The sequence below is a fragment of the Lontra canadensis genome, unplaced genomic scaffold (genome assembly GCF_010015895.1).
Source record: "Lontra canadensis isolate GAN:19392208 unplaced genomic scaffold, GSC_riverotter_1.0 scaffold3, whole genome shotgun sequence".
In the NCBI taxonomy this organism is placed as follows: Eukaryota; Metazoa; Chordata; class Mammalia; order Carnivora; family Mustelidae; genus Lontra; species Lontra canadensis.
This window is the reverse complement of record NW_022630997.1, coordinates 5,897,668-5,924,534: the sequence shown is the minus strand read 5'-3', so window position 1 is coordinate 5,924,534 and position 26,867 is coordinate 5,897,668. Positions and strand designations below refer to the sequence as shown.

Sequence of the window (26,867 nt, the reverse complement as noted above, 5' to 3'; positions counted from 1 at the left end):
CTTTCTGTGGATGACTTTATCAGATTAGGAATACTTTTTAGGAGTGTTGAGATGATCTTTTTTACGTTTAATCTGATCATATCATAAATGGCCCATTAGTATATTTTCAGTTCTTGAATTACCTTTGCTTCCTTGAATAAACTTGTGGTTTATTCAAGGAAAAATGATGTGGTCGTGACGCATGATTCTTTAAACACTGTCGAATTTCGCTTGCCAATATTAAGGTATTTTTCATCTTTGTCCAAAAAATGAGAGTTGATTTTTCTTCTGTGATTTGTGCTGGGTATTTGGTACCATGACTATGCTAACTTTATAAAATGGAAAATGCATATTTTTCAAACTAAAGGCGGTTTTTTAAAATTCTATTTAATTTTGCCTCAGGTTGTCTCTTGTTTCAGTCATTTCAGTGAGCCAGATTTTGTCTTAAGTAACATTCATGCATGGAACTTTCTTAATTATTCCTTAGGCAACCTTCCAAGTATTGGTACATTTCTCCTCCCCAACAATTATGTAGGGGTGTGTTTCACTTCTAGGAGGGCCGGGTTCCAGCCACTTATCTGCAGAAACTGATCACAGGTGTTTCCTTTGTGTTATTCTGGGGAAATCCTCTTCCAGGCTTACCTCTGGGGCGTGAGTTAAGGAGGATTAAAGTCTCCTGCTAAGATCACACCTTGCAGTTCTACTAGTTTTTACTGCACATGTTTTGAACTTCAGTGTGTTTTCCCCTTAAGGTCGACGTCTACCAGGCACTGCCCCAAGCCATTCCATGAACTACGAGAAAACCCCAAAATACAGGTAACGTTTTATTAAAAAAAAAAAAAAAATCAAACTTACCACTTGGTAAAGGACACCAAGTGTATATGACAAAGGAAATAAATGCCCTGGGATTAGGAAGACAACAGAAATCGAGAGACCTTTAGTTCTCAGGAACCAGTGTTAGAGAATGTTGATTGACAATCCCTAGAAACGAGGCAGGAATGGCAGATGAAATGTTTCAATCAGTGTTAAAAACAAACAAAACAAAACACTGCATCAGAAGAAAAGACACAAAGAACAGCACTGCCAATTCTAGGAGGAGGACAGTGTCAACCTGAAACAGAATTCACCATGTTTTTCTTGGAAGGTGCCTGGACATTAAGCAGAACTTAAAAGAACTTCTCCCCGAAAAATGGCCCAGCCACAGGACTGCATCTGTAAACACCAGGTGATCTTTCCTCCTATGGTAATGTAAAAAGTCAGACCTCAAAAAGATCCTTCTAAATCTGAAAAAGACACTTTTTGCTGTTCTAAATTACAGGATTATGAACTTTCCCCCCCCTATATAATACAGTATCATTTAAAATTTTATTTAAAAGCAATTGATTCAGGCCTGCTTTAGGCTAGAAAAAAAGTCCTTAATTTAGTGGGGACAGCACCTCATCTTGGTCCCAAATATTCTCACTGTTACTGTTTCTCAAGATGCATGTCATGGATGGCTTCACACAGGTGGTCGTGATGCTGTTTAAAACCACAGAAGACAGAGTCGGACCTGCTCATGTTGGAGAGAAGTCAAAGCTTGGACGAGAGATGGCAGGAGTTGAGGTCTCCTCGGTCACCCAAGCCACATGACCAGTGGAACAGGGTCCTGCTGCCTTGATTTCTTTTCCACCAAAGTCCCACCATCAGATGCTTTTCACTACTTAAAAAGCTTGATAAAGCAGTTGATGAAAACGTCAAAGAAAAAACACAGAAGACCCCTAAATACAGCAATGTCTTGCTTCCATCCAGTAGCAGTTAGGTCCCCAGAGAAGCCCTCTATTTTGTTGTTGTATTATTTCCTTTGGCTCTGAAAACGGACAGAGCCTCCTCTGAGCCACGCTCTCCGCCCAGAGGACCACAGTCCTTCCTTCTCCTTCGGAGCAGACTCGCCTCTTGACAGAGTCGCTGCTTTCATGAAGACTTTAATGAAGTAGGATTGTCGCCAAGGTCCGTGATGGCAGGAGAGTCTTTAGATGAAGCTTGTCTCCTAACTTGTTCCTTTCTTCTCCCATTCCTAGAGTGCCATTCAAATACCAGCACCCACCCCCCAAAAAGAAGAAAGTTAGTTTTCCTCTGTAGCAACCTCCATCTACATAGAAACAGTGTTAAGGAGAAATATTTTTCTGCGGCGTAGAAGCATTTCAGAATAGAGATGCCAGTTATGTTCACCCCTTGTCTATTTCCGATCTGGGGCACCTGCTAAGAGGATTCGGAGGTCGTGGCCCAGAAGAGCTTGCTGGGACTGCTCTGCCACACGGGCCACAGCAGGGAGGGGGCGGCAGCTCACAGGCTGGCCTGGGCTTAGCCTCCAGTCATTTGTGCTGGGGGCTTCACACTCTCTCAAGCAGGCAGGTCAGAAACCAGGAGCAGAGTTTCCCCCGAACAAAGGAACACTTTCCATCTAGCCCCCAGGGGGAACCCAGGAAGGCCTTCTGTCTGTTCACACCTTACCAAGCCTTCACCACCGTTTGGCTGGGGGGCTTGAGGCAAATCCTATCACCTCTCTGAATCTGTTTCTTTTGTTTTAATGGTGGAAGGCCTTAAGAATCACTTTCTGATCCGAAAACTGGCCAGTCACGGCCTGTCTCTGAACTTAGGCAATCACCCCGGCCTCTACAGATATTCCAGCGGGGGATGGTTGCAGGATCCGCTGTCCTCGGGCGGACTGGTAAGAACGCTGGACCCTGGGGCTCACGCCTTTCTGGTTGGCCAGAGCCCTCTCAGAGCTGGTGCCGGAAGCAGGGGAGTGCTACCCGGGCCAGAAGAGGGGGCCCCGCCTTAGCGACAGTTTTGCCTGGTGGCCCTGAAGGAAGCTGAGTGTGACTGCTTACCTTGGCTTTCTGGAGGACAGTGCCTTTGCCCGTGACCATGACCGAAAGAGGCCTGTTCTTGAGGGCTGTTGCCGAGTTTACGGGGGTACAGTCTGGGGCAGGGGTGGGGGTGGCGGCTTTGGGCTGTAGCGGTAAGAGGAGAGCAAGGCCTGAGCGGAGGGCTGGTCATGGGACCCCCTCCCCACAGCCCCACTCCAGGAGGCGCTGTAGGCGGCACAGAGGCACCCCGACTCCCGCCACTTACCCGGGGGCTCACGTTCTCCAGGTGTGTGGTGTCCACAGTGGTGCCCAGCGTCACAGGCCCGGCTTCCGCCTTCTTCAGGTTGTCCTTCACCTCCACGATGTTGAGCTCAAGATCCACACGCCTTCTCTCCTCAACCCGGCACTCCTCGTCGATCTCCTTCAGCCTCTGCTCCAGGCTGGCCAGGGCGCCCTTGTCTGTGGGGGGAATTCAGCTGGCTGCAGGCAACGGCACCCCAGCTGGGTGTGGACCACAGCTCTGGCTCCTCCACACTCAGAGCTGGGTCCTGCGTTAGCATTCTGCAAAGGCTGGTACACACTCTGGGGAAAGAGAGCTCTGCCTTCACCAGAGGGCATGGGTCTGAGGTATAAAACCTTCTGGTAGGTTCTTCGGGGCTCTCAGTGGTTTTGATATCTGCTGTTGTTGCAGCAACCCCCAAGGAGATAGCAGCTTTAGTGATGACCCTTGGAGAATGGCTATGCTGTTTCCACCTGCCCCACTGAGTTCCCGCAGTCCTTCCGGCACTCCAGGCCCCCCTAAGCTGACCGGGAGTGGGGGTCCTCAGTTCTGGCATTTCCTTAGTCCTGTTTTATTCTCACCCTGCAGTCCTCAGGTTGGTACCAGAGCACCAGAACTGATGGCTCAGGAAACTAGAGCAGAGCCACATGGCACCGCGGTTTCCCCTAGCCGTGAGCTCTGGGCCAGCAGCCACTGCCATGACGTATGCCCTCTTTCCAAGCCTAGGGTGAGCCCTCACCTGTCAGCCCCTGTCTGAGGACAAGTAGGCACAGGGCCCGATGGTAAAGAAAGCTTTGCAGAGAACAAGCTGAGAAGATGTCATTGATGGTTTTGGAACTGGGGTCCTATTTTCGTGGTCGGTATCCATACTCTGAGAATTACTTTCTTTTGCTCTGGTGAGTTATTAGCTTAGGATTTCAGGGCTGCTTTGCCAGGAGAATGAACTCTAGTGGAAGTTTTCTCTTCTCCTGCCCAGAGACTCCATACGGGAGGGAAAGGGCTGGGGCTCCCTGGCCCTGTGTCACCACCCAGGTCCCACTCCAGGTTTGCAAGGACCGTCGTGGATGAGCCTCTGGTCATGCTTGTCCCAGCTCTGCAGTCTCGGCTGGACAGAGAGGCAACCCAGCTTCCATCAGAAAGCAGATTAGTGGTTGCCTAGGGAACGGGATGGCGGAATGGGACCGCTAATGAGTATGGGCGGTGAGATGTTCTGAGGGTGTCTGGTGCCGTGGCACAGAGCCAAGAAAATTCTAAAAACCATGGCATCGCACAGCGTAGATGGGGCAGCCATCTGATCTGTGACTTGTATCTCAATAAAGCTGTTCTAGAACAAAGAAAGCAGGTGACTCTGGTGGAGGAAGGTGAGGGGGGCACAGTCATGTTTGCGGCTTCCCAAGAATCAGCCGGGGTTTGTCCCCAAACCTGCCTCCCACACTTGCACTTGTGGGTGTGACTCTGCAATGTGAGATGGACTCTGAAAATGGGGCAGGTGTTTCAGGGGTCCCCTAAGAGGTAAGTTTCTTCGAGGAGATGGCTGCTGAGTGACAGGGGAAGGATTAGAAGATGAGCTACAAGGACTCGGACTTCTTTGCACGTGTCAGGAAAGGGGACCCAGGCCAGCGGGCAGGTGGCCTGTGTCTCAGGCAAAGGCCTCGGTACCACGTTCGAAGATGGAACATGTTTAGGTGAAAATAAAACAGTGATGTCTACATGTGTGATTTTTAGAGACTTCCTCCTCTGACCGGTTTTGTCCACTATCTACCATCCTGCTGACAGCAGGTCAGAGGGTCTCTGTACAGAAGAGCCGCATTTCAGACAGGACGTGGGGGAGGACAGGGCAGGGGAGCTCGGGGCCAAGGCTCATGGGCCGCCCGCAGGGGCACAGATCCGGTTTCTTCCTGCGGAGAGCCCAAACCCTCTGCCTGACCTCCCCACCTGGGAGGCCCCTTACCTGTGCATTTTAACATGGTCTCTCTCAGCTCCCGTTTCTCTTTCCGGAGCTGAGCCAGGTGCCCCCGGATTTCTTCCTTCTTCTTCTCCAGCCTCTCCTTCTCCTCTGTGTACCGCTTCACCTCCGCTTCTGTCCTATTCTTGCCAAGTTTGATCTCTACAGACCCAGAGAAGAGCAGCCCCAGATCAGCCAGGCTGGGACACAAGGGCCATTCCACCCCCTCCCCCTTTCCCCCACCCCCGCAGGCTCAGACACAACCCAAGGCTCTGGCAGTGGCTCAGAGCTGAACACCAGGCCAGCCTGGCAGGGACGGATGAGGAAAACGGGCCCACACTTTCTTTGCTGTGTGGGGTCTGAGCAAGTCCCTTCACCTCTCTCCACCTCTACTTCTGTGTCTGAAAGGGCGGGAACTGGACTAACTTCTCCAAGCCATTTCCAGAACATGCAACTCTTATCTAGCTCAGGCACCTGCACTGGCCACCCTCAACCTCTCCTTCACAGGTGGGCTGGCTCCGGCTGGGGTGACGGCCGCCGTGTCGGGGCAGCTCAACGGGAAGGAGATTTTCTGCTGCTCAGTCTGGATTTTGACTGTCGTGGTTCTCGGGGAAGGCTCCTCGGGCTCTGGACTCCCCTGCCGCAGAGTCTGCTTTGGGGGAAACAAACACAGCTCAGCCAGTCCAGGCGTCGTGAAGGCGAGGCCGGTTTTCCTGTGTGGGGAAGGCCTTACCTGCAGCTCGGGGTTCTCTGGAGACTCTACAAGGGGCTCATCGGAGGCAGGACCCACGTCTGCAGGGAGAGTCTCAGCAGGAGGGTCCGGCTGGGGTGGCGGTGGGGACTGGGCCCGAGACTGTGCACCACTGGAACTGTGCAGAAAGGACTTGACAGGTGTGAGGTCCAGGTAGATTCGGTCGGGCGGGGACTCGCTCAGAGCATCTGTCCCAGGGGCAGCTTCCTCTGGCGTTTCCGCCTGCGGAGGAGAGTTGGGGGCTGTCACTATCGCCTCTGCCCCCTGCGCCGTGGAGGGGGCGCCAGACCTGCCTCTTGTCCCTGCCCCATTGTTGGGGTACACAGGGACCCGCCTCCTGGGGAAGCGTCTACTGAGCTGGACTTAAAAGGCCAGGGTTTGAGTCCTGGGTTTACCCTCCAGGAGGTGGGAGGCCCAGGACATCATATTTATTGTTCCTGAATCTCATTTCTTGATCTGTAGAGAAGAGACTAGTGCACATCCTTATGGGGGCCGTTAGGATTAAATGGGACGATCCACAGAAGCCCTCACTATAGCACAGGGTTCTGTGTCCAGTAAACGGAACCTGCCATCGCTATGATTGCCCACCATCAGTGTGGGCCTCACAGGTTAATGGTGTCGCTCTTCCCAATCCCGACACCTCTCCTCCTACCCTCCCACTGCCCACGGCGGTTCCCTAGGCCAGGTGCACGGTACACAAGATGGCCTCGTTGCACTAGGTTCCTGCACCCTGCAGGGGACTTGGAATCCACCCATCTTAGGGACAATCTGCTGGTCTCTGGCATCAAGCTTTGGTGGGAGGAGGACAGGACAGCCCAGGTCGCTGCCCAGCCTGGGTCCTTACCACAGCCGTCAGCTCTGACGTCTCCACGTCATCGTACAGCATCTCCTGACGGTCCTGTCTGGGCAGGCCGTCGATGTAAGTGTTTGGCTCTGAGAACTTTCTCTGCATCAGTCTGGAAGCCCCGGTGAGACACAGCGAAAGGGGTTTGATGAGAGGGTGGTGAAAGCCACCAGTCTCAAAGGATTCATGACAACGCAAGGTGTAGCAGGAGCTGCAGGCCGTGCAGGGGACCTGGGCACTGGCATCGACCTCAATTTCAACTCCTGTATTTAGGAATATCTCCTCCCTCTCTTCCCAGGCCCTTCTTACTGGAACTCCCTGTTCTGAATTTCTCTTCCAGGAAAACAAACTTCCTTGCCCCCATAGCTCTCCTCTCTAGATCCTACTGCCTTCTCGCCCGGACTCCTCCCTTTTAGGACCTTCTTCCAGCCATGAAATCCTTTCTTATGTCTTCCTCATCATGATGCCCTCGGGCAGCCCAGCCACATCCCCATTTTTGGACACAGGAAAGCCGATCCCACTGTGGCAGCTCGGCCAGCTTCCCTGACAGCTCCCCAAACCACCCTGATCCAGGAGTGCTTCTCCCAGAGCCCCATCTGCTTGCCTGGAGAGCACAAGTACCGACCCTGCTTATTTCAGAGTGGGCCAGGACTTCAGGGGGAAGCCAGGAGAAAGCGCTCCATTGGCAGCAAAGAAAGGGGACGGTCAGGAGAGGCACCAACCTGCCGTAAGGAGCTGGAGAGCATCCATGCAGGCCAAAGGTGCTGTGCGTCCCCCTACCCCGCCCCACCCCAGGCCTGGCTCAGCTCCTCACTGTTCTCGGGCCCCGTTTCCCGCTCCTGGATAGAACAGGGCTGACCCTGGGTTCTCAGCTGCCACCCTGCCCAACGGAAAAGGCCACGGGAGGGGTGGGGGTGGGGTTGTCAGCCTGGGCCCATGTCGGGAAGCATGGCTGGGAAGGGAGGGTGCGATGCCACAGAGCCCCTGAACACTCACAGCAGAGAGGTTTTGGCTGCACTCACGATACAGGACACCCTGTCGGCGTCCACGTAGTCGTAGGTGAATTCTTCCGGGTCTGTCTTGGAGCCTGACTCAGAGAGCAGGAGGCCCAGCCAGTGGCCCATTTCCTCAGAAGACTTGGCCTGGAGGAGACCGAGAGGGACGACGTGAGCAGAACCAGAGGGTGCCCAGCCCTCCCGGCCAGGCCAGCAGCGCTCCCGCCCAGGTGCCCAGGCCTCACTGTCACTAGCTTATCTCATCCCTGTGCCACCAAACATTTCCTGCTACCGTGGATAGCTCGGCGCCCCCCTCGGTGATGCTGTGGACATCTGTCCAAGGACCAACCGTGGTTCATAGACATGTGGGTCTAGAAGGCTAATGAGCCCCGAGAGCAGGTATTGGAGGGTGACACCTCTATTTTATAAACTACCACGAGGCAGTCTAATCACCCTAATCTGTAAATACAAGACCAGAACCCTAAGAAATAACAAGATTCAAATTCGTTGTTGTTGACAGTTTCAATAAAGTCAGTGTCAGGGTAAAGGGCATGTTCAACACCTGACACCAGCTCGGCTGGATCTCGTGAATAACGAGGTAAATCCCGGGGAAGCTGGAGCCCGACTTCCTCCAGCGGACTGTGCGGTCGAAGCAAACACATACGCTGGGGAGCTGTTAAAACACCAACACTGTTTCTTGCCCTTTTAATGAGAAAACACTGGGAATCCTATAGACTTCAGGTTTACTTGCACGAGGACCAGAAGCCACCCCACTGGCTTGACACGGCTCAGCTGAACGGCTGAGCCCTCTGTGTTCCTCCCAGAGAGGCTGCTGGGGGCAGGGCTGGACATCGAGCTGCTTTTCGTCTGCCCTTCCCTTTCCAGTGGGCATTTCCATCCGCTTTGCGTGGGCACCCTTAGCTCCAGCCACCACCCTCTCTGCTCTGGACAACTGTGGCGGCTCCCTTACCGGTCTCAGTGTGTCCCTTCTGGTGGCCCTTCTATCCCTTTCCCTGCCCAGCAGCTGGAGGAAACATCTTGCAATCCCAAGCTCAGCATGCCGCCGTCCCCTGAAGCCCTCCATGGTGTCCCCTTGCTCTGAGGACTGATCCTGCCAGCCTCCTTGCGCACACCCCCTGCCCCTGCCCCCAGCTCGTGGGGCCTTCCCACAGTGTACAGCACCCACCCCACGGCTTTCCAGCAGCCGTAACTAAGTTACCCACCGGGTGATTCGCTGAGTAGCCTATCACACTCTCTCTAGAAGCCAAGTCCAGTGACTGCACATCTGTCTCCTTTACCACATTATTATACTGGGTCGGTAGCTGTCAACAGGACAGCTGGATGGGTGGGGGGCTATCAAGCTGGTCCCGGGGGTTCTCCTCCAGGAAGCAACTGGGATGTGGAGCTTTTAACCACCAGAGGGCAGTATTGGAGCACAATTTGGAGAAAGACTCCGGAGAAAGGACCAGGTGAACAGGGGTGAGCCGGGGAGGGTGCTTCCCTGTGTGTCTAGAACTCTGGCTCAGCTCAATGCAAGGCATTAGGTCACCTCTTATTTTCATAAATGTAACATCACATCAAACAGAGGGTGGGGAGTGGGAGAAACATTGTGTCACAAACGTCATTCTTCCCCCAGATAAGCCCTAACAAACAATTGTCTCTATGTACAGGGCCCCATCTGGTGATACACAAACCAAATCAAACCCACTGTGAATCCCCAGAAGCTTTTTCAAGCACCTCAGGGAGTTATAAATACTCTTCCTGCCCCCAGTGCAGGAAGTAGCTCATTGTCCCTTTCCTATAACACAACTGCTCTGAGGTCAGAAAGGGAATGGAAATTTTTTTAAAAATGCAAAGAAGTAAAATTCGAGGGAGTAAAAACAAACAAAAAAAAAACAAAACCACGCAGGGCTACACAGCCTCTCGATGGTAGGATGGCAGTCCAAGAAGCACAGCCGGCAGCCTGGAGGCCAGGACCCGGCCTCGCCCCTGCCCCTGGCCTCTTCCCCACCCCCACCCCACTCCCACACCGTCCCAGGCCTCCCCGCCAGGCCAGCAGTACCTCCAGCTTCGCCACCTCCTCGCCACGGTGGAGGATGCGGAAGGAGTACAGGTGGTCAGGGCTCGGGTCTGGGACCACCTCACAGCCCACCAGGCTGAGGGGCTGCTGGGCCACCTTGCTCCGGTTCCGGTCCTGGTAGAAATGCAGGTGACTGTCCCTGACAGAGCACCAGCGTGACTTCCACTGGCTGTTCACCAGCACGTTCAGGTAACCTGTCAGAGAGGGGACAAGCGCGTTCATGGCTGCCATTGGGCTTCCCAGGATCTCCCCCAGAATCTCTGTTCCCAGACCCATCAGGCTTTGCCCGAGCAGCTCTCTCACCTCAAGGAGGCTGGGAATCCAGCCCAGTCTTTGCCCTGCCTGTGTGTGTGTGGCCAGACCCCTGGAAAGCGGACTGCACAGCTCTGCTGTGTGGGGGACTACGTCCGGCCCAAGGGGAGGGAGGTGTGCGGTTGGCTAGAGCAGGCTGGCTGGGTATGCTGCAGGACGAGGCTCCCTGGCCTCACACCCTGTTGGCAGAAGCCCTCCCTGCCCCTGGTCACTTGGGCCACGTGCAGGAAGGTCCCCAGCCCAGGTTGCCCCACCACTGGTGCCGTCAGCTCGCTGGGCACTACAGCCTTAGCCTCCTCGGCGCCCCTGACAGACGGTCCTTCCGTCACCCAGTCACTTGGCCTCAGCCTGCAAATTCCTCTTCCCCTTGCCCGGCTCCCTCTCCTCGTCCCAAACTCCGCTAGCCTTGCTTGACCCTCCCTTGGTCCTGCACGCCTTGCTCTGCCTCCCTCCGGAACTCCGGATCCCAGAACAGTGAGGCCTGCTTCCATGTCAGCCGCCCCCAGCGGACACTGAGCTTCTCCAGGGCAGGAACCTGCCACCCTCCCCTCCAGGGCCCAGGGTTCAAAGTCACACGATGGGTCACGGTGCATAGCCACATTCCCACCCACCCAGTGCTGGGCCTACAGTGGGGATCATGAGTTTCTCAGAGCCACACGAATAGCAGCACTGGAGAATTCAAGCCCAGGACCTAGGAATGCTGGCTCACCCAGGCAAGGGCTTCACTTGCCCATCACAGTTCTCTGGACTGAAAACTCTGCGTCAAGAAAGCAGGGAGTACAGAGGGTAGGTCTTGAGAAGGAGAGTAACGATGTTCTCCATCACCCTTCCCTAGCCACAGGGGACAGGAGCATGCTTCTCTGCTGGAGACTTCCGGCAATAATCCAGCTCCATCTCCCAGCGACTCCCTGAGACCAGCTTTCTGTGCCAACCACTGTGCCCCCCAGGGCTGCAGGCAGGGGCTGGCAAAGCAGGTCACGACCCCGGTCTCCTGGCCAGAGAAGCAAGGGGCCCCACAAGTGAGGCCCCATCTGCTGACTTCCCATTCCACCCCCCACCCTGCCAGTCTCAAAAACCAGAACTGGACTGGGACTCAGGGAAGGAGCCCAAGGCTGGGACACAAGTACTACGAGGAAAAGGAAAAGGCCTAAAGGAGGATAGTAGCAGCCTTCGGGCCCCAGGAAGAGCCAGAGCAACGAGTCCCAGATTGGGAGCCTGGACAGAGGCTCCCTCCGGATATTTTGTGGGACAGGCCTCTGTTTCCTCAAGACAGAATGAGGGGAGTAGAGATGACCTCAGTGAACCTAGCAGTACCCAGACACACCCTCTGTACCAGCAACGTGGTCTTCTGTCATCCCCTTAATGGGTCTCACTGTCCCCATGTCTGAGTCCTAGCTCCTGCCCAGGGACGCCACACCAGCCCGTTCAGCTCCTGCCCAACTGTCGGGACTCAGGTCCAGGAAGCCCCCTCTGACCTCATAGCAGGAAAGGTTCTTTCTGTCCCCAAATCCTTAGAGCTACTGCAATGACACAGCGTGTGGCTTCGGGGTTTGAAGCTGCACTTGGCCTGTGGGCTCTCGGGACCGTGTTCCCCCTCTGCCCGGTCCCTGTTCCCGGGCGCTGCTTGCTGTGCTCCTTCAAGACCGATCAAACGAACAGAGCTGCCAGAGGAGCACCGGGAGGACCAGTCACGCGCACCAAGGATCCAGCACTGCAGCGAGACCGAGGCTGGTGCGCATCACGAGCCACCCACGGGGACGGCAGACAGAGGCAGGAGCTGCAGGGCGGCTTTCCCTAAGATGCTTCCAGCAAGAGCTCCCACCTCTAGAGGCCCGCACAGTCTGAGCCGCCTTTCTGGAGCCAGGCTCCCACCCCGGGGTTCGCCCGCGGGTGCCACAGGTGGCTGCAGGTCTTACTGGATGTCTCGAGGGACCTGTCTGGAGGCTCCAGCGAGGTAGATTTCTTCCTGCCCAGATTCATTAGGTTGCTCAGCTTGAGGCCAGGAGAAGACTTCTTCTTGACTGTCGAGAGGAGAGAAAAAGCTGTCAGCAGGGCCCAAAGCCCGCTGACACGCCACGACGAGAAGCAGGAACAGCACGCCCATTCCCGTGGCCTCTGCCCCTCCCTTTTGTGCACACGCACATGTGTACACACACGTGCATGCACGCGCACACACGTCAGCTCCCCAGACCAGGGGCCACAGACAGAGCCAGGAATCCCCGGAATCACACACTCAAGAGGGGGACACCAACTCTTTTTTTTTTGTTGTTAAAGATAATTTCTATTTTTTAAAAAAAGATTTATTTGAGAAAGAGAGAGAGAGAGAGCAAAACAGCACAGGCAGGAAGGGCAGAGGGAGAGGGAGAATCCCAAGCAGATTTCCCACTGAGCAGGGAGCCCAACGCAGGGCTTGATCCCACGACCCTGAGGTCATGACCTGAACCCAGACCATGAGCTGGAGGCTCAACTGACTGAGCCAGCCTGGCGCCCCACACAGCCGATGTCAGCTCTGGAGCACCTCCACTGACTGTACTGGCTCTAAGCGACTGGGTCCAGGGTCCGCAAACAAGAAGACACGCAAGACTATTCTACACCCCCAGCAATTCATAAAACTTGACCTCGATTTGCTCATCTCCCCCTTTCTCTTGGCTTTATCAGCTGTATTATTTCCAAGCAGTTTATAAGTTGGAGGCATGTTGCAAGCAGCTGTTAAAACCCATTAGGGGGGGACGCCTGGGTGGCTCAGTGGGTTAAGGCCTCTGCCTTCGGCTCAGGTCATGATCCCAGGGTCCTGGAATGGAGCCTCACATCGGGCTCTCTGCTCAGCAGGGAGCCTGCCTCCTCCTCCTCTCTCTCTCTGCCTGCCTCTCTGCCTACTTGTGATCTGTCAAATAAATTAAAAAAAAAAAAAATCTTAAAAAAAAAAATAAATAAAACCCATTAGGGCTGAGCCGGACAGCCACGTCTCACAGCCCGGGATGCCAACACCCCCGCCCAAGCTGAGGCTGCCGGCTGCAAACGCTGGTACCATCTTTGGCCTCTGGGACCTCAGCGTGGCCTTCTATGGAGCTTCCATATTCCGGGGCTGACAGGTACTTCTCCGTTATATCTAGCTGCGGAAAAGAGGGAGACAAGTGGGTGATCTTGTCTGGGAACGGTTACCTCAGGGATCACAACGTATGGGAAATTCAGAGCGTTCAGATGTAGGCCAGGGGTCACTGCAGAGTCCGGGTCCCCTGATGGCCCGTCAGCCAGGCTTCCCTCGGGCTCTCTGGGGGACCTGCCTTCGCCTTCCCTTTCCCAGCCCCATCCTGGAGACGACCCTCTTCTTTGGGCCACCACACATCTGAGTACACAAGTTCTCAAGATGCCTGCTCAGTCTGCTGGGAGAGCAACCCTGTGGCCAGCCCGGGGGAGGGGGTGCTTAGAGTTCTCACCCCTGTTGGAGCTGACCGCTGGGCTGGGAACCGCCCAGGCATGAGGGGGGCTTTCAAGAACTGACGGCACGACGCACACATCAGGCTCCCGAGCAAGGCCCGCTTGTCTACACAGGGTCAGACCGAGACTGGAGCCCTGGCTGGAGCACTCCATCCAGACCAGGCGCCCCACTTATAAGCCCTCCTGGGCCCTGCTGTGCATATGTTTAAATAGGGATAATATCCCCGTCTACACCCCCGGGGCTGTTAGGGTACTTAGGAGTTTCTAGAAGGGCGTGGTGGCTGCTGTTAGAAGGTGAAACGCTCAGAACGTTCCAACCTAGCTTCTCTCAGAAAACGACTTCGTCCAGACCTCCGGAGAGCAGGCGGAGGGACTCCCAGCCAACAGGCCTGGGCTGAGGCGGGGGCTCAAGGACGGCTAGACCTGGCCAGGGAACTCCGTGAGGGAGGACCTGTGCCTTCTGGACTCCCTGCTTGAGACATATTGGGACCCTCTGCCTTCTTCCCTGCCAGGGCCAGGGAGCCCAGGGTGAGGCCCAGGGGCGCTCTGCTCTGTGCACTCCCAGGCTTCAGAGTACCCGCTTACAGATACTTGGGACCTGGAATGTGAAGCTAGAGGTGACAGCCCTCCTTCCCACGAGCACCCGCCCCCACAGCTCCAGGCAAATGAGCAACAGAGCCCTTTAGTTGGAATCAACATGGGGGCAGTTCTCTCAGCCCTGAAGCTTTACCAGGAGTCAGTGCGAAAGAAAGGCCTCCTACCATGAATTTCTCTGTGTAAGAATGGGGGGCATGCTGACCTCGGTTCAATAAAGCTTCCTGCACCCGAGCAAGAGTATCAAAATCAACTTTTCTGCCTGAAGCTACTGGCCTTATCCAAGCTTTGTTCGTCTCTTACTCACAGGGCTGGTGCAAAGCAAAGATCTCCATCTCATACTTCTAATTTTTACAGAGAAGGCAGAGAATTGAACTCTCTTCCAGGCAGGATAGAGGCTTACTTTCTGACAGTTCAGGCGCTGGACATCTGGGCTGTACTGGTTTCCGTCGGACGCTCCTTCTAAAGGCAGGCCACTCACCTCCTGGATGACCTGAAGGGAGACGGAAGCCATCCGCGGAGGTCTTTCAGCCTGGACCACGGCCAGACCTTGCAAGAGCCCCTCGGGGTCAGGGCACGTGGTGGTGGTGAGAGAGGGGATGCCCGCTTGCCGAGGAACAGCGACTCTCCCTTCCCCCCACCCCACAGCACCTGGTTAGGGACTGGGCAGGCTGCTGGGGGGAGGCTTGTTCCCTTGGCCCCCTCTCCTGCAGACCCCCATGTGTTCTGGGGGTGGGCAGGGCGAGGCAGGGGGGATGCTTTACAGCAAAGCTGGAAGATGGCCGGAGCTGCCAGCCCTCAGCTCTGCGAGGCCCCTCCGTGCCCTCATCCTGGGTGGGGAAGGCTGCTCAGCTGTGGGTATGATGAAGATGGCATTTGCCAAAGTCCCCCCCCACCCCAGCTTTTCAGGGCCATGGAGTCTGCTGCGGAGAGCCTCCCGCTGCTCCAGAAGCGGGGCTCCCACCCACCCTACTCCAGGAATTGCCTTTTCACCGGCACCCAGGGGCCTGGGCTGGGGGCCCACGGGTCAGAAGATGCTCTGGCCACACTGGGCAGAGGGCAACCACCTTGGGCAGCCACACACACACACACACACACACACACACACTGCCCATCCGGAGCCCGCTGGATTCAACAAGAGCTCTTTCACAGACCCTCCTTCTTCAGCCTCTGCTTAGAGCACTTTGTGGAAACAAGTTCAAAAGTAGAAAAGCCAAAGAAGCAAAGAAGAATGGCTATGGGGATGGGGAAACAGAGGGCAGGTCTCACTTCATAGACAGACTCCAGGTCCGGACCCCGGACCCTGGAGCATGCAACAGGGTGCTGCAGGAAGACCACAGTCAGCCCACCAGCTTCGTGACCCTGGGGCCGCAGCTGCGGTCACCACCTGGGGCCACACCTGCACCAGGGGTGGCTGTGGGGACTCACATGTGAAGGTACCTTCCTCAGGAGCCGGGGCCCGGAAATGCTGACACCCTCGGTGGGCGAAGCACGTGAAACCTGGAATCCAGGCTTGAGAGCTTCTCTGGGAGAGTCCTGCCTGTGCTTTCTTTTCCCAGGGCCCTTGTCCCATACTCCGCCTTTCCCACCCACGGCCATCCACCTGTCCTGCCCTGTGGGCGCAGGCGTGATTACGTGGCGCTGGGACCTGGAGGCCAGGAAAGGTAGGTGGGTTTAACAAAACAGATATGTGTAGGTGGTTGCGAGCCGTCACACAGGCTCACCAGTCCTGCCAAACCACAGGAGGGGGCAAGTCCTGGGAGTCAGGCCCTTTGCAGCCAGGCCTGCCTCTGTGCTCATCTGACCAGGGAGGAAGAACGCCTCTGTGCGGGGCCCAGCAGCTGTACCTTCTGAAAGTGGCAGCAGGGGGGTCTCAGGAGGAGGGCGTGTGAGTAAGGGAGGGACAGTGGGGGGTCAGAGGAAGGACAAGAAGGTCTGAGCGGCAGAGGAGCTGCCCTGGGAACTGGGAACAGGAGCGTGTGTGTATGTGGGTGCATGTGCGTGCGTGCGTGTGACTGTACAGGTGCCTGCAGGTGTCTGTCCGTCTACAAGTGCATGTGCGTGTGAGTGTATGCAAGTACTTGTGTGTGTGCACAGGCAGACAGGGCTAGAGAGCAGATCCAGAGCCGTGATGGAGGAGGGGGCAGCAGGAACCAAGGAAGGAAGGGAACTCTCTGGCTAAGTCTGGCTTCACCAGGGGTCCTGCTGGCTTTGGACATCCCTCTGCAACCGGGGGCCCCTTCCTGGTGCCAACCTTATACCTTCCAGAATGGTCAAGCTTCTCTTTAACATGGGGCACACCAGGCTTCATCATCACTGGGGCCATACTGTGTACCTGCGGGCCAACCTGACCATCTGCACATGGGATGGTAGGACACACAGGGCTGCAGTCTGACAGTCGTGGGTTTGAAACCCGAGGCTGCCACTCCCTTGCCAGGTGACCTTGATGGATCAACTCTGAGCTTTAATCAGCACCCCTGTGAAACGGTGATATTGACATGGGGAGGCTACCCCCCGTGTGGTCAGATGAGTTCTGTTGGCGACAAGTGCATGGCCGGTGCTAAGTGCTTTACAAGTGACTCTGCCGTCTAGTCACCTTTCCTAAGGAGGCTGGCGATGCCTCTCCAGCAGCCAAGGACGAAGGAGTCTCAGGGAGAGCCCAAGGCCGGGCTTAGCAGCAGAGTGCTGTGCCCTTTCGTTAGGCCTGACTGCTACCACCGAGAACACAGGCGCCCTGAGAGTCTGAAGGACCGGAGATCCTTTGCCCTTGCCGGGTCATCCCTTTTAGAAAAAGCCAGGGCGCCAGAACGAGGAGCGCCCGGGAGCCCCGCAGGGGAGCAGGCATGTGTCCCCGCCAGCCTGGGGCCACCCTCACCCTGAGCCACTGCTCCGCTTGGTCCCTGCTCTGCAGGCCTAGCACGATCACGTCGGCGTTCATGGGCGTGATCTTCAGCTTATGCTCCTTCTTCCTCACTTGCTTCTCCTTGTGGATGACGCTGCTGCCCAGCAAGTTCACATCCAGCTGCGGGCTATGGTCCTTGGAGGATTTGTAGCACTAAAAGGGAAGAGAGACGCTGTGCTGTGCTGCTCTGCCAGGAGCACCAGGCCTGGCCGGGTCCTGCAGAGGGGGGCCAGTGGCACAGCGGGACCCCCCAAGCCCTGGGCTCTCCCCAGCCAAACCAAAGGTGCAGAAATGTGGTCCCCGATATCAGTAGCTCTTGTCCTTGGCGTCCAAGTGACCAGGCAGATCGTCCCCTGTCCCTCATGCCTCTTCCTTGCCAGCCTCGCCCAGGGATGCCTGCCCACCCTGCTTACCCAGGCTGCTCTTAGGTCCCTGCAGGCCTCGGTGAGCTCCAGAAGTCATCCCCTGCAGCCCACTCTCATACCTGCAGGCTGAACTCACTCTTCCCGCTTCCCCACCTGTCTGCCTTTCTCACTTACCACCCCCAGGAAGGGGTGCGTCGGGAACGAACCCCAAGCTCATTAGCTGCTTAGGTAGGAAAATGATTTGCAGCAAAAAAGAAAGGGACTCGCTTCCCCTCCCAGACAAAACACTTTGCCCCTGTCTGTCACGGGTCTAACAGGAGCAGTCACAGGACTGCGGAACGGGATTCCCAGAAAGAACGTCTGCGCCGAGCATAGCGTGATGTGACCCGGGAAGAAAGTGTGATTGTAATGACTCCAAGGCACTTCAAATGAGGACATAAAACTGAATTGTAATTTAGAAAAAGAGGAAACAGGGCTGTGGTCAGAGCGCTATCTTCCAATTCCTTTATGGGTTTTGACTTATAATCAGTGTCTCAAAATACCATGACTTCTGAGACAATGCCTCTGATGCTAACATTGTGACAGGTGAATGCGGCAGCCAGAACCGGGGTCGGGAGAGCCCTGACCAGGCAGCAGGCTCTGCCCCAAATGGCCAGGGGTCAGCATGTGAGGAAGAATGAGCCCTCAGACCAGGGGACGAGATTCCTAGAAACCGCATCTATGTGACAGAACTGGGGGCAGGGGATGGTGGTCCCAGCCCCCTGCAGAGACCTGTGAAAACCAGGAGAATTTCTTAGTTAAGCAGCAGCACACTCATCCAGCCACAGGATGTTTGGCATAGCGTTTCAGGTTAGGGAGGGGAGAAAGCTTCCAGATAGAAATGGCTCCAGCCACCTGGTATCAGGGTCCATCTCCCTGACTCCCCCCAAAGAGAGAAGATGAGAACACGACAAGAGCCCAACTGACCAGGAGCCTGGTGTCCTTGATGACGCAGAGCTGCTTGGCCCACTGCCCCAGCCACTTCTTACGCCACAGGAAGGCACAGATGCGGGTGTCGCGCATCAGCTCGATGCTGGCCTCAGGCGAGGGCCACTGGTAGGGGGCCGACTTGCCCTTGCTGTTTTCCTCTTCATCATAGGACTCGTAGGAGCTGCTCACCGCCTCTCCATCCTCTGCAAGGAAGACACACGCGGTCAGGACCCCACCAGGCAGGGGAGGGGAGAAGGGCAGGAGACAGGGGCAGCCAGGGGCTTCCAGGCCACATGGCCCTGCCTCTCTGTGCCCTTGAACCAGACTGACAACCACCAGCCACAGACCGGGGCAGGCCTGGCCCCCAAGCCCCCTCCGTGAACCTTCTTGGATGCCGCTTCTGGCCACAGACACAAATCACCCAAACCAGGAGCGTTTCCCTTTACCTCCTCAAATCTCATCCCAGGCTCCACAGAAATTTCAGACACCATGAGGTGCACAGGCGACTGTCCACACTTGACAAGGCCAGTCCCGCCTGGGAGCCTCTGTATCGTCACCTGAGGGGTTAAGCAGTGGCGGGGGGGAGCCTGGCTCCCGGGGGTGGGGGGTGCCCAGAGGAAGGGGCCACCATCTGAGCTGGAGCTGGGCACATGGTAGGCCTCCCACAACGTGGCCAGCTCCATCCCTGGTTTTGTCCCCGGGGAGGGGCTGCAGTTTCTTCAGGTGAGATAAACCACAGCAGGAAATGGCTCTGGGGTGAAAGTGGCTGTCCCTCTTGGTCACAGCCCTTTTCCCAACCCACTGCCGGCCTCCCCAGACTCCACTTGCTCTCCCATCCCTGCACACCTCCCAGCACAGACAGCCCCTTCTGGTTTCCACCTCTGACCCCTCCTCCACCTCCAGCAACCCGCCAACCCCATGCGTTTGTTCTGTCCAAGAGGATCCAAGAGCCCACCAGGTGTAAACTGTGTTCCGTTCTCGGCATGCCCCCTGTGCCTCAGTTTCTCTTCCCTCCCACCCCTCCACGGCACCCTGCAAGAGTTGCTCTGTTCTCCAGGCCTCATTCTGCTGTTTAGGGCCAACCAAAACAAGGCGAAGAAATCCCTGGTCTACCCCCCTGGCTCAACACAGGAATCCTGGCTGTGGGAACCTTGCTGCTGCTCCAGCCTCTGCTTGAATTCCCTCTGGATGGAGAGCTCACTACCTCCTGATCACTGGCTACCTCCTTTTCTGACAGGGTAGCTCTAACAGAAAGTCCGGCCGCCAGCTACTTCCCTGTGACATCCACAGACTTGTTCCATCCCCTTGAGTCAGGGTGAATGCGCCTTCTCTATCCTTTCCTCTGATCCCCTTCAGAAAAAAGTCAGCCCATGGGCCCTCGCCCTTCCCTTCTGCAGAAGCCCCTTCTCCTCTCTGCACTGGGAAGACGACCACATTTGACTTAGAATACAGAAAACCAGAAGGAGGCGGACGCCATGGTCAGCCTAGCTCCAGGGCCAGTGAAGGTGTTTCACTGTTTCTAACAGTAACACTTCCCATATTTTAGTATCAGCTCTCGCAGCAGTGTGGTGCCACTCCCCTTCACAGCTTGACAGAAAAGTTGCACGAGCTCCTGGTCTCACGCCCATGAAATGAGCAAAGATGGGGAGGAGAGGGGTAGCGAACGGGGCCCCAAACTCTCTCGCTGCTCGTAGTATCAGAAACGCACACGAACCTCTCGGAAAACACGGCGGCAGCGCGTTGCTGTGAGAGCTGTAAACACACCCCTACCCTTGACCCAGCTACCCCAGTCCTGGGAGTCCATCCTAGGAAACCGGGGTGTGGGGAGGGGGTGTACATGCATCCCGATGTTCATTCCAGGGCCACTCACAGTCATCCCGGATGGCGGGATGCATGCACTTCCGGGCAGGCCGAGCCACCACGATCGCCAGGAGCTCTGACCGCTAGTGTGCAGCTCGGTAAGGAGGATGGGGAGGGACGAGGCACAGTTAAAATTCCCTGTGTGGGGGCGCCTGGGTGGCTCAGTGGGTTAAAGCCTCTGCCTTCGGCTCAGGTCATGGTCTCAGGGTCCTGGGATCAAGCCCCGCATCGGGCTCTCTGCTCAGCAGGAGCCAGCTTCCCTTCCTCTCTCTTTGCCTGCATCTCTGCCTACTTGTGATCTCTGTCTGTCAAATAAATAAATAAAATCTTAAAAAAAAAAAAATTCCCTGTGCGGACAGATCAGTGCCGAGAGGCAGCAGGACAACCTTAAGTAGAACTGATCTGATCCGGTGCTGGGAGCTGGGGGATTTTATTAAAAAGCAGAAAGTCCTCCTTGTCCATATGGTATAATCTATTCACTAAGGGAAATCAGAAGGACGAGGCAATGTCATCGGGATGCCTCCCTTCATAACAAAAAATTAACGGAGGGAGGTCGCAGAGTTTAGCAGGAAGACGTTGACCAACCTCCCCAACTGTTGGTGCTTCTGGGGATGGCCCAGGCATCCGTGGAAAATTCTAACACCGGCCCATCCATCTCCAGGGGGCTGTGGGGAAGCTGAGAAGAAACAGCCAATCCCAGTAACCTCAAACCACCTGGAGTAGCTTGGGCAAAGGTACTGTCAGTTTCTTATTCATCTCTAAGAGCGATCATAGCAGGGCCGTGAAAGCAAGACAGATACGTGGCTTCCAGGGGTCCAGGATGAAGAGGAGTGAAAGGCAGGAGGCTCACGGTATTCCATCCCCTTTCTGCATCCCTGGGTGGGACCCCCCGCCCCATGTGCTGCTGGTGGTCTTTGGGAACAGAGGGCAGAACCCCCACGCAGCCCTCTGGTCCTACACCCGTGCAGGCATCACGCCTTCGGATGCTGCCGGCAGAGGTCTGTGGAAGGTGGAGCAAGCCTCTCCTTCTGGAAGGGCGAGACACGTGTGCACATGCAGGACCCATGCACAAGGCTGGGAAGAGGTCAGAGGCCACCCCCGGGCATGCATCCCATCTCCGAGAGCCAGGCAGCAGGCACAGAGACACAGGCATTCCAGCTCTGGGGACAAACAGTACCCAAGGTGATCGTGGCGTAAATGACTCCCTCAGGCACCTGCACCCATCTGGGGACTCCAGTGGGGGAAAATCTGCCAGAGTGACCTGTGTGAGATCCAGAAGCACAGAGAAAGGTGAGATGGAGAGAGACAAGGTAAAGAGAGGGACAGACCCAAGCGCAGAGAGAGACACAGAGGAACCCAGATGTGACCCCATGGCTGTCTGTCCCCCGGAAGCGAGGACTTTCCCACCAGAGGTGTGGGCTTCTTGGGACCGGCCCCAGCCGGTTCGTTTCCCAGCCCCCACCCCTCCAGAGATGACCATGTAACCACTCCAGTCACCAGTGCAATGTGGGTAAAGGTCACTTCAGGCTGGTACTTTTAAGAAGCACACAGGGGTTCTCCGCTCGCTCTCTGCAGAGGAATCAGTGGCCTTAGACGGTAGCCAAGCCCACACCATTAGGAGCCTAAGCTCCCCACTGACCAGTAACACCCACACTGAACTGCTCATGAGAAAGAGATTCGTGTCGTGTAACTATGCACTGGGAAGAGGGTTATTTGTTCCAGGAGCTGCCATGAGCCCAGCACGAGACATCACAGCCAAGCAGCTGACCTCTCGCGCACGACGGACCGGCCCTCCCCTCGGCACAGGCCGTCAGGGCGCGGACTCAATTTGCACCTGGAGAGAGGGGCCTGGCCCTTGAGAGCAGTGTGGGGACAAGCAGCTGGGCAACTGGTCTCCTGTGGGAAGTCTGCACATCGCTGGTGGCCAAAGGCCATTCCTCCTGCCGTGACCAGCTCCAGCAGCTGATGGCGGGGGACGGGGGAGGCTGGCCAGGGGACACGCAGGAACCAAGGGCAGGCCGGCAGAAAACATGGGTGAAGCCCTCCCTTGGTGGCCCATGTGACCAAGTCTCTCCAAGTCATCCTCAGTCCTTGTCCTGGCAGAACAGGAAAGGCAGCTGACAGCTCGCTACCCACCCCCTCACAGGGACACCCCAGTCCTGGCTAAAAGCAACATGAATTCACGTCCGGGACAAATGCCGAGAAGCTTGAGTCCACTTGTTTACGATGGGATCAAGTGTCTGCCCCACAAACAGGCCCCCGGGAGTGTCTGGGATGCAGGCCCCGGCTGGCTCGGGCCACACCCGGGAGAGCAGGGTTTAAGACCATGGAGGTACCCGCCACGCTGAGTCACAGCTTCCGCCTTCCAGAGGCATCCAGACAGCAGCGCCACACCCTCACCTTGGTCTGAAATCACGGCCCTGTCAGGGACTCGGCAACATCCCACACGCTCAGTGGGTTCAAGCGAAGCGAGGTCTGGCCACAAAGCTGGCCTCCCAGAATAAAATAACCTCACTCCAAACAGGTCCTCACCTCCCACACAGTTCCTGGGGCCGGAGGCAGTAGGTAAAGTGTGAAGAAAGAAGGATCTGACATGGCTCCAAGGGTCTGGTCCCCTGTGTTCTCTGGTCCTGCTCTTTATGGAGCCAGCAGCGCCCCTCCCCGGCCAAGCTCATTCCTACATCGCGGACCCTCGCCTCTTACATGGGCAAAGTGCTTTATGCTTTCAAAGGACGGAAGCCGACTGAGGTAAGAAGGGCAGAGTGAGGGGACCAGAGTCCAGCTGCTTGGGTGCGCAGGCCACAACACACTCTCTCTTCCAGAATTTGTGGGGCCTTTCTGTGCTATTAAATCCCTACCCCAGGAGCACTTCTGATCTGACTTGCCCAGGCTGAGCACCACTGGCCGAAGACAGAGGGGTCCAGCGTGAGCCCTGTCCCTGTGGTACAGGGGTCAGTCACTAAGTAACCTCCCAGTGGTTTGCCCTCTCGTCAGAAAGAAGCCAAAGTCCTTCCCGTGGCCTGCGGCTGACCCCTTGGTCCCCAACCTTCGTCTCTCCCCTCGCTCCGGCCCCACTGGCCTCCTCGCTGCTCCCTAGGCATGCCAAGAGCCCTCCTGCTTCAGGAGCTCTGCAAGTGCTGTGCAGTCTAGGAAGTTCTTCCAGCAGGTCTCTGCCCTCGCCCATGGCCCGCTTCATTCAGGAATCAGCTCAAGGTCATGCTACCAGAGAGCCCCTCCCTACCTGAGAACACCCTCTCCCACCCCAACCAGGCCCTGTGTTTTCCATCCTAACGCTGTTATCACCCATCCCCTGACACAGCCTAGGTTTACCTGTTGTCTGTCTCTCCTCATGGAATCTAAATGCTCTGACTCTGGGCTCTCCTGAGCTCCTGACTCATGGAAGCATGCTTGGCAGACAGAGTGAGCACGGTTAACTATGAGTCCAATGAAAGCCACCCTGGAACGGGCTCTGACGCAGCCTGACCACACTCTCTTTGCTTCCAAGCACCCCTAGGCCAACACCCTCTCCTCCATCTCATTTCTGTGCTGAATCCAGCTGTTCGAGTGTCCGGGCAGGAAGAGCGAAAGGATCAAACACAGTAAAGCAGCTGACTGTGGGCCATCCCAAGCCCCTTCTTACAGGCAGGTCTGGGTCTGCGGTGCCGCTCAGCTCTCTACAGAGCAGAGGTCCAAGGCTCTGCAGCCAGTTCTCAACTCCAGCCAGACTCTCTGGAAAGGGCAGCCCAGGCCATCCTCTGTGTCCAGCACTGGCATCTGTGCAAGAAGCGGTCGCCCCCTCCGAGCCCCAGCCCTGGCCCAGGATGTACCATTGAGGGATGCGTCGTATGGCTCAGCCTCTTCATAGTAACCCTCTGGACACTCGATCTTTGGGATAGAGAGCTGTTTCCGCTCTGGAATCTGTGGAATGAACAAATAAACATTTTCAGATACGATACACTGGGAACGACTTGGCATTAACCCTTTGGGTGGAAGGAGGGAAGTCTAGCAGAAAAAAAAAAAAAGATGCCTAGTCGGGAGGGAGACCATGGAATGCCACGGCTCCCATCAGCCACCACGTCCACGGGTTTGCTTCCAGTGAAGGGCCTTGGACGTGGTGCTTAACCTTGCCAAGTCTCAGCATTCTCCTCTGCAAAATGAGATTGAAACCCCCCCAACACGCACACAAAACAGCATTGTGTCCATGATGCAGAATCCACATAAGGGTCCAGATGGTATTGGGCTGTTATGGCTTCTAAGTACCATATACTTCCTAAATGACAAGGGCTAATGAAATGCACATGTAGGGAGAGGACCAGGACTCTAAATCCTAAATTTTTACAGTAAGTTCAATCATTCGGTCAGCAAACACTGGACGGCTCCCGGACCCCAGCTGTGAGGGACACATCCAGATGTTGAGGGGTCAGTCCTAGGGGACAGTCAACTAGGTAGTGGGTGTTCAAGGCCTCCAACCTAGTGCATTGTGAATTGTGTTCTAGGAAATAAGGTCAAAGTTCTGCGGGAACCCACATGGTGTGGGGGAACATTCATCAACTAGAGGACACGATCTTTGAGCGGAGTCTCGAGGATGACCCCGCTTACGGGGTCTGGGGATGAATGAGCACAATTTGGGAAGAAAAAAGAATATAGGCAGGCATGTAGAAGCAGAGAGCATGAAATCCTCCATTGGACCATGAAACTCATCTTAGGAGTCACAGCAGGGGAGAAAAGACGAAGTTGATTGTTACGTAAGTATTACTATATGCCGGTCATAACGGTACAAGGATCCATCCCCACCAGTCTCTGACGTCTCCCTGAATCACGCGAGCCCTCAGGAGGGCTAAGGGAATATTCATAATGAGAGAACAGAAATGGAAAAGTCTGCAGTGCATTCCTACTTCTGGTTTTGGGGAGTCCTTATGCTGGGCATTTGGGGGACTTCAAGTGAAAGCAGTAGAAAGTGGTGGGGGGTGGGGAGAAGATGGAAGGAAGGCAGCCAATGGAAAGACGCCACGGGGCCCTGGGCTCAGAGGGACCTCTGGGTCTTAAAGGATTCCCTGCCCTACTGGCAGGAGAAAGGGAGGATCCAGAAACCCCAGCCTCTGAAAATGAGTTTCTTTGAGGGATCTACGACGGAGATAGCTGCCCTGGTCTCAGCCCGGGAGCTGCTAGGCGAGCAGTCAGCCCAGGCTGGGGTCCCCGTGGGACAGAACTCATCAGGGAATGCAAGAGTGCCCACTCCCAGCCTCCTCCAGGGCAGGGCAAGGCCCCTGCGGCTGCTTCAGCAAAACCAGCATCCCAGAGCCGAGTGTGGCCTGGTGTCTAGAGTCTGTTCATACGGACTCTGCAGCAAGTAGAACTTGGTTTCGATCAGGGCTGTAAGACTCCAAATATTGAACCGTGAGGATATGACGCCCTCTCTCTCTCTCTTTCTCTCCCTGTAAGACAAGAATAAAACCAGGGTTGTCTTGATGGGTTCCCTGAGACAAAACATGACAGGGTTTTGCAGCCCCTGGCCCGGATCAAGCACAAGGAGGCTGTCGTCAATGTCTGGGGCCATCCAAGACCTGGGGCGGGGGAGGGGAGCCACAGGAGCCAGGTCACTGGATCACTGTCCGGCAGGTGGGGACAGATTTACCTGCAGAGGGTTGGCAAGGCCAGGCCACAATCTGGGCCCAACACAAGAGCCTTCTCAGTTCATCCGGCCTCACATCAAGAGAGCAGACACAAGACCCCAAGGCAGGCTCCAAGCGGCTCTCGGCCTCCAGAGATGCAATGCCCCACAGGCAGGAAGGAGCAGAGTCCTGCGCTCTTTTCCTGAGCGGATGAGTTGCAGCCCGGGGCTGGCAGACACGGCTGTGAGCGGCGTCCCGGGCCAGGCCGTGCACGCCGCATACAGTGGGCGCCATCAGGAGCTGCCAAGGGATGACCTTGTCGCTTTGCTCCCACAAGCCCGGTGAGCGGGGTCTGCTCATGTCAGCCACTCCCTTGACCACGTCTGAGAAAGGCCCGCCGAGAGCCGGCTTCCCGGGGTTCAAGTGGAAAACATCCTCTCCCCGACCCCTCCCTGGGAAGCAGCAAGGTCCTTGAGGATGGGTCCTGGAGCTCACGTTTCCTAAGCTGGCCAGGCCTCCAGGTCCGGCCTCCAAGAAGCCCCCCCTCCATCAGGTGGTACGGGGACCCTTGTCTTGGTGAGAAGGTGGATCCCCTCCAGAGAGAAGCTCCAAGCACCCAAGCTCCAGGGCCAGCCCGGATTCCTGCTATCAAAACAGGACAATGGGGGCGCCTGGGTGGCTCGGTTGGCTAAGCAATGGCCTTTAGCTCAGGTCATGATCCTGGAGCCCCAGGATCAAGTCCCACATCGGGCTCCCTGACCAGCAGGGAGTCTGCTTCTCCCTCTGACCTTCTCCCATCTCATGCTCTCTCTCCCCCTCTCATTCTCTCACATATATAAATAAAATCTTAAAAAAAAAAAATAGGACAATGGGGGAATGAACCTTTCCTCAGGAGTTCCTCACGGGTCCTTCTCACCACAGGGGTCCCCTTGTCCTATCTGGGGGTTAGAGCACGAGGGAGTGTTTTCTGAGAGTCTCCTAAGCTTGATGCTGTAAAGACACCTATAAATGAAGAGGCAAAATAGGGCCGTAGTCGGAATCCGATCTCCAGGGCTAGGGTTTGAATCCTGCCAGGCTGTGTGACCCCAGGCA

General features: G+C 56.0%; 1 protein-coding gene across 4 annotated transcripts in view; it reads right to left on the bottom strand.

Moving 5' to 3' along the window:
* Positions 1-466: 466 nt before the first annotated feature.
* The window catches only part of AFAP1L2 (actin filament associated protein 1 like 2), a 96,057-nt gene continuing 69,656 nt past the window's right edge, over positions 467-26,867 (bottom strand). For 2 of the 4 annotated variants that reach the window (XM_032879114.1, XM_032879124.1), the window contains 16 exons: positions 23,991-24,081; positions 21,341-21,424; positions 18,301-18,506; positions 16,943-17,122; positions 14,471-14,560; positions 13,064-13,148; positions 11,952-12,056; positions 9,706-9,917; positions 7,645-7,790; positions 6,649-6,760; positions 5,787-6,026; positions 5,528-5,705; positions 5,060-5,215; positions 3,094-3,287; positions 2,850-2,972; positions 467-2,032 (listed from right to left, as the gene is read on the bottom strand). In XM_032879114.1, the coding sequence (XP_032735005.1) occupies positions 2,006-2,032; positions 2,850-2,972; positions 3,094-3,287; positions 5,060-5,215; positions 5,528-5,705; positions 5,787-6,026; positions 6,649-6,760; positions 7,645-7,790; positions 9,706-9,917; positions 11,952-12,056; positions 13,064-13,148; positions 14,471-14,560; positions 16,943-17,122; positions 18,301-18,506; positions 21,341-21,424; positions 23,991-24,081 (2,229 nt within the window). In that variant the 3' untranslated portion in view covers positions 467-2,005. The remainder of the gene's footprint in view (positions 2,033-2,849; positions 2,973-3,093; positions 3,288-5,059; positions 5,216-5,527; positions 5,706-5,786; positions 6,027-6,648; positions 6,761-7,644; positions 7,791-9,705; positions 9,918-11,951; positions 12,057-13,063; positions 13,149-14,470; positions 14,561-16,942; positions 17,123-18,300; positions 18,507-21,340; positions 21,425-23,990; positions 24,082-26,867) is intronic. The other 2 variants (XM_032879133.1, XM_032879141.1) reach the window with 2 other exon arrangements.